The sequence below is a fragment of the Octopus bimaculoides genome, chromosome 7 (assembly GCF_001194135.2).
Source record: "Octopus bimaculoides isolate UCB-OBI-ISO-001 chromosome 7, ASM119413v2, whole genome shotgun sequence".
NCBI lineage: Eukaryota > Metazoa > Mollusca > Cephalopoda > Octopoda > Octopodidae > Octopus > Octopus bimaculoides.
In genome coordinates this window covers 14,016,325-14,023,345 of record NC_068987.1, presented here as the reverse complement: position 1 = coordinate 14,023,345, position 7,021 = coordinate 14,016,325, and the positions used below count along the sequence as shown (strand labels likewise).

The 7,021-nt window shown below is 34.5% G+C and overlaps 1 protein-coding gene across 1 annotated transcript in view; it reads left to right on the top strand.

Moving 5' to 3' along the window:
* The window catches only part of LOC128248305 (uncharacterized), a 17,528-nt gene that overhangs the window by 810 nt on the left and 9,697 nt on the right, over positions 1–7,021 (top strand). Inside the window, exons 2-3 of the mRNA XM_052969126.1 lie at positions 2,710–2,805; positions 3,881–4,025. Coding sequence (XP_052825086.1) covers positions 2,710–2,805; positions 3,881–4,025 — 241 coding nt within the window. The remainder of the gene's footprint in view (positions 1–2,709; positions 2,806–3,880; positions 4,026–7,021) is intronic.

Genomic DNA, 7,021 nt, shown 5'->3' with positions numbered 1-7,021 from the left:
TCTCTCTCTCTCTCTCTCTCTCTCTCTCTCTCTCTCTCTCTCTCTCTCTCTCTATCTCTATCTATCTATCTATCTATCTCCCTCTCTCTCAAACCTATCTCTTAGTTCTTTTCTGCAACTTGGAAGTATACTCCATTTGCAGGTGTGAAATTCATTGCATAATTATTAAAATACAAGCCTAGTAAATAACAACAGCCATACATATGATTTTCCAATTTTCAGTAGTATAAAAACAACAAAACATCCTCATCCTTCTTGTCACCTGTTTCCAACTAAGATTATATTTCCCATGAGCAGACATGGTTTCTCAAAAGACTGATAATGAAGGACACTGCTTGCATAATGGTGTGTCATTTATGATTATCATATGAAGTCAAGGCAAGTAGACAGTAACACACGCACACACACATATACACAATGGGCTTCTTACAGTTTCCACCTACCAGACTTGCATTGTTTTGGTCAGCCCACAGCTATAGTAGAAGACACTTTCCCAAGTGTCATACTGTGGGACTGAACCTAAGACCTTGTGGTTGAGAAGCAAGCTTTGTACTTCAAACTAAGTACACACATGGTATGATCTTGTGTGTATGCTCCCAATTTTTGTTTGCTAATTGCATAGTTCCTCAATTTTTTTTTTTCCAAATTTATGTTATTACATATGGGAAACTCCTGCTGTATTTGCCTTTAGAATTCCATCAATGCCAGATATGAAGATGGATCCAGCAGAAAATTTGAAATGTGGAATGTTAAGTGTTTTAATCACCTCCATATTGGAGTTGGCCTTACCAGAGACTTCTAAAATTGTCATAATGTGGAATCTCTATTTTATGAGTCATCTGCTAACTTGCCCATTCTAAGGAGTTGAGAACGGCACATATTGAATGCTATTAATACATGAAGGAAAGTAAAAGCTATTTAAACCAATAAAATACTGATTTACCCATCATTTGCATTACACTGTATTCCCTAGAAAACACTGGACTTTTATGAACTAGTTCATCTAGCTTGTCTAGCTCAGAAAAGTAGATGCTATATGGTGAGAAAGTTCACAGATATGTTGTCAGCTTGTTAGATTAAATCTAAGTCCTTCCATGAACCCAGAAAAAGTATTTAGAATTCACTCTGCTATATCTTTCTGTGAAACCATTACATCATATTTATGTGGTGCTTACTCTGTAAGAATATTTCTCTATGAATTTCATTTTTCTTTTTTCTATTTTGTTACTATGTGTACTATCGGCATAGTTTATGATTTAATTGAAACATATAAAAGAAATTGGTTTTGCATATGGGTTTTCTTCTCTCTTTTGTGTGTGTGTGAAAAAGTCAATATTTCTAATGATTTTAATATTTTAAACTTGTTCTAATAATTACTATAAAAATTAATAATTGAAACTTTTCGTCAATGTGTTGGTGCAATGAAAGCTAAATCTGGGGAGATTTTGTAGAGAGGCTAAACTCGTGTTGAGTTGACATGTAGTGTGTACCAGAGGTAAAATAGAGAGGGGCTTTATAGGCAATGAACACGGGTACAAATTCTTCTGGGTGAGCAACATCATTGAGGTATGCACATTGTTGGCAGACAAATGGATAGATAAAATAACTAAGGTAGTCAGATTATGTAACAAAATAATTAAGCTTGGAGTCATCACAAGTAACATGACAATAGCAGTGATCTCTACATATTGCACCACCATCAGGACTTGTAAAAGGACAATAATTATGATGCTTTGGCAACAGGAAGGGCATCCAGCCAAAGAAAGTCAGCCTGGTGATGAAGAAGTGCACAATGCACCACTCATATTATGAATCAACCTCAAATCTTATAATCATGAATGCAACAACCTAACTGCTAATCTACTCTTAGAATAAAGTTTAGAATTCAAATGACACTAATCCTGCTTAAATACTTTAAAAATATTTACTACTGTGCATTGACTAGGGCAGCAAAAAACAAAAATTATAATTTATTTGCCTTATTTACTATATTTTACATTTTGGATTTAAGAATTTCTAATAATGATGGTTTGGATTATTACCAAAAGACAGTGCTATTTCTTGAGTAGAGTCATTAAGTTCAGTTTGCTAGATGTAGCAGAAAAGTCTCCCCACACCAATCACATTCAACTAGTCTCATCTTAAAAGAAAGACACTGAATAATGTAATTCAAGATATTTTATGACTTAAAAAAAGGAAAAAATGAAGATATTCTACTCATTCAGGACTAACCAGGGGCTCAGTAATAATAAGGAAAGTTTGTATTAGTTCTATGTATTTTGTTGAGTGTTTGTGCCTCAGTTCTCCTCTATTAAACCTTTAGCATTTAAACCTGCCATATCTGGCCAAAATATTCTACCTCTTTTGTGTTAAAACTGGCCAGATCCACCCTCTTGCACCTACCCTACAATGTCAATGTAAAAAGAAACAATCTTGTCTTTGAAATCTCAAAGTTACAAGATAATGCTTGATAAATTCAAATCAATGCGGATAAATAAGTATTACCTTTGACAGAGAAATCTGTATGCCAAAGAGTTAATATTACTTGTGATATTGGCATCCTATTCAAGATGGAACACATTTCTCATTGGCTTAACACTATTGAATCTGGAGTTAAACATCAGATTTATGAACCTTCTTTAGGCTCATTATTTCATTGCCATTCTAAAATTAATTATCTACTGTTTTTTGTTTTGTTTCTGTTTCCAGGTTTTAGAGAATATATGTTTAAAGAATGGATGGGGCACACCAATTTATCATCTATTAACTACCAATATCAACGGTTATCTATGTTATATTTTCAAGGTAATTGTGTCCTTAATAAAAAAGAAAAACATTTTTGTTGAGCACATGCACTTACAGTTTTGAAATTTTGTTCTGTTCCTTTTATGTTGTGAGTACAAATCCTGCCAAACGAATTTTGTCTGTCATCCCATAAGATCAATAATATAATAGACATGAATGCATGTGTTTTCTGGTTCAGCCCCAGTGAGTGTCTTCTACTATAGCCCAGACCCAACCAATATTTTGTGAATGAACATTAGTAGACAAACTACATGGAAGCCTGTTGTAGTGTGTGTCTTTATCATTGTGTTTGTGTTTGTCCCTTCCCCACTGTTTGATAACTGGTGTTGGTTTGTTTACTTCCTTGTAACTTAGTGGTTCAGCAAAGAGATTGAAAGAACACATTCTGTCTCAAGCATTTATACTAGTTCTCCTGTCTGAGTTGTTTCCTTCTTTTCTCTCACCTGTGTTGTAGATCATGCAAAATGGCCATGGCATTACACTCCCTTCTTCCTCTGACCTGGCCATAAAATAACGAAACAAAAATAAAAGACACAGGTGTGGCTGTGTGGTAAGAAGTTTGCTTCCTAACCACCCGGTCAAGGTTCAATCCCATTACTTGGTACTTTGGGAAAATGTCTTCTACTATAGCCTCAGGCCAACCAAAGCCTTGTGAGTGGATTTGGTTGAAGGAAACTAAAAGACATTTGTGTCTGTGTGTTTGTATATATATATATATGTCTGTGTGTGTTTTTGTGTCTGTTTGTCCCTCACTACTGCTTCACAACTGATGTTGGTATGTTTACATCCCCCATAACTTAGCAGTTCAGCAACAGAGACTGATAGAATAAGGACTAGGCTTTAAAAAAAAACAAAAAAAAAGTACTGGGTTTGATTCATTTGACTAAAAAAATTTTCAAAGCCATGCCCCAGCATGGCCACAGTCTTGTAACTCATAATTAAAATAGATAAAAGATAATACAAATCCTTTCACAATGGACACTCAAATCAGTGGGGTTACTCTTCTCAACAAATAAATTCATTACTGTCATTTGATTAATTGCTTCTTATTTATTTTTTTTGTTTTCTCTTGTAGGTCACTCTATCTAGTTTATCTGGTTCTCATATACCATATACAAATGGATGGCAACCAAGAGTATTCAGCCGTACTATAGAGGAAGCGAAGATCTGTGCTGCAGAACATGTTCTTGAACAGTTAAGATATTATCATAATGAACGTGGTAAGAATATATATATATGCATAAATACAATAGTTAGGTTTAAGATTTAGTTAGATGGCCTACAAACTGTCCACGTCCAGTAACGTATGACATTGAATGTTACCATATTTTAAGGAGAGATATTTAAGATGAGGGCTTTATGTGTGTGACCATTATAAATCTCATGAAATATATTTTGTCCCAACATAGGATTTAGCACAAATCTCTGGCTAAAAATATACACGAAAGAAAAATTATATTTATATCATTCATCATCATCATCATCATCATCATCATCATCGTTTAACGTCCGCTTTCCATGCTAGCATGGGTTGGACGATTTGACTGAGGACTGGTGAAACCAGATGGCAACACCAGGCTCCAATCTGATTTGGCAGAGTTTCTACAGCTAGATGCCCTTCCTAACGCCAACCATTTGCATTTCTGCTTTCAGTTTCTATCACACTGCATAAATTGGTGTGTATGCGTGTACAGACCTACATGGCTGTTTGAAATTTCTCAGAAATCTTGACAGTGTCCCATCTCAATTTTATTAACTGAAGTTTATTGAAATATATATCTTTATCTTTTACTTGTGTCTGTCATTGGACTGCAGCCATGCTGGGGTACAGCCTTCAAGAGTTTAGGTAAATAAATTGATCCCCGTACCCATTTTTGAATCTGATACTTATTTTATCAGTTTCTTTTGCCAAACCCCTAAGTTACAGGGATGTAAACAAACCAACACCGGTTAAATGGTGGAGTGAGACAAACGCAAAGACATCATGTGATGGTTGTAAATAAGTGTTGTTATAAAAATGAGATTGGAAAATATTACTTTGCTTGGAAGCAGGTCAAGTTTGGTGACAGGAAGGGTTTTGGCTGTTGAAAATCTGCCTCAACAAATTCCATCTGAACGATGCAAGCATGGGAAAGTGGATATTAAATGATGATAATAATCATGATGATATTTGAAATGAGGCATAGTGGTTTATTATTGCCATGATGATATAGTGTTTAGGAGTTGAACAACTAAATAAAATTGTTTTATTGAATGGAGGACAAATATATTATTTCTTCATGTAAACGATAACTGTGTGCATAAGAGTTATCATTTTCGTGAATCAGTCTTCAAGTGTAAGTTTTAGTTGGAGATATTTTTTGAGTGATGTTAGTATTTTCTACACTGTAGTTTCAAACTTGGAGATAAAAATTTTATCTTATCTTACCTTATCATCTGTGTCACCTTTATTGTCGAAAAGGTTGTATACATTATGGTAATAAGTACTCATAATGACCAAGAAGATTTAAATTCTTCAGTATTTACATATGTGAGCTTTTGCAAATGTTGAGAATGTCAAATGAGATTGAAGAGTATAGGATTTTGTTGTAAGGAGTAGAGCCAGTTGGCATGAAAATTGTGAAGAGTTGCCTTTTATAAAATCATCATTATTTAACATCCATTTTTCCATGTTTGCATGGATTCAATGAAAATTTTTCCTTGTTACCAACTTTTACCTATTTCCAAGCAAGGTAGTATTTTTCCTTAGTCAAACATGTTTTTCACAGAAGACAGGAAATAACAGCCTTGCTTGTATGAACGAGTATCTTCTGCTATAGCCTTGAGCCACTAATGTCTTGGGAGTGAATTTGGTTGAAAGTAACTGTGTGTGTGTGTGTGTGTGTGTGTGTGTCTTTGTGTCCTCCCCACTACTGCTTGACAACTGGTGTTGGTTTGCTTTCATTCTTGTAACTTAGCAATTCAATGAAAGAGATCTATAAAATAAATACCAGGCATAAGTTGATTTGTTCAACTAAACCAGGGTTCTCCAAAGTGGTCAATATTGAGCCCCTGGGGTCGATAGGACTATCCAGGGGTTGATAAATGCGCATCTACTTGATTATTATTATTGTTTTGTACATGCCTGGTGGGGGGGGTCGATGAGTAGGGAATCAAGGATTCCATGAAAGGGTCAATGGTCTAAAAAGTTTGGGGACCCCTGAGCTAAACCATTCAAGGTGGTACCCCAGCATGACTGCAGTCCAATGACTGAAACAAGTAAAAGATAAAAGATTGTGTATTTTTAGACATAGAAACATATTCTTGTGTAAACTCATTCTATTTCGGAGCTTCATCTAATCTTATAGGAAAAATTCTGTCTTGATATGAATAAAACTGGTAGAAATGGGAAACTTAAATTTTCCCACTACTTACATGTCAATTATTCATCATTTCACATAATTCTCAATTTCTGGTCATATGATTAGGTTTTATCGAAAGTGAAAACTGCTATTATTCACATCAAAAGAATTTCAGAAACTTCAAGAGATATAAAATCAATTGCTTTTAAAGAAGTAGATAAAACTATATTTAATAATGTGTTAAATATTGGGTTAAAAAAAATCCTTGCATGGGAAAAAGCCAAAGGCATCATCAACATTGTCGTCATCATCATCATTATTATCATTAAAGCAACAAGCTGGCAGAATCATTAGCATGCTGGGCAAAATGCTTAGTGGCATTTTGTCCATTTTTGCATTCATTCCAGGGTTGACTTTGCCTTTCATTCTTTTGGGGGTCAATAAAATAAGTACCAGTTGAGCTTGGGATCAATGTAATTGACTTAACATCCAGTCAAAAAATTGCTGGCCTTGTGCCAAAATCTGCAAACATTATTTTCATTATCATCTTTCAATTCTGTTTCCATTTCTTTCTGAGTGTCTTCCTGACACCTAGGGCAGAGAAACGCACAGTATACATTGGTAGGCTATTAAAATAAACACACCCGATTATTCCTTTACAAAGTCATGTGACAGAGAAAAGGGGGAAGAAAGACAGAAAAAGGAAAAAAAAAAAATAAACAAAGAAAATAAAGGGGAAAATTTCTACCTTATAAAGGTAGAAATTTCAGGATTAAGTGAAGTGTTTTTGTATAACATGGATAAATTAAATGGAGTCAAACACAGATGTTATTCAAATCATTATATATATATATATAGGGTGTCCACAAGGTCTG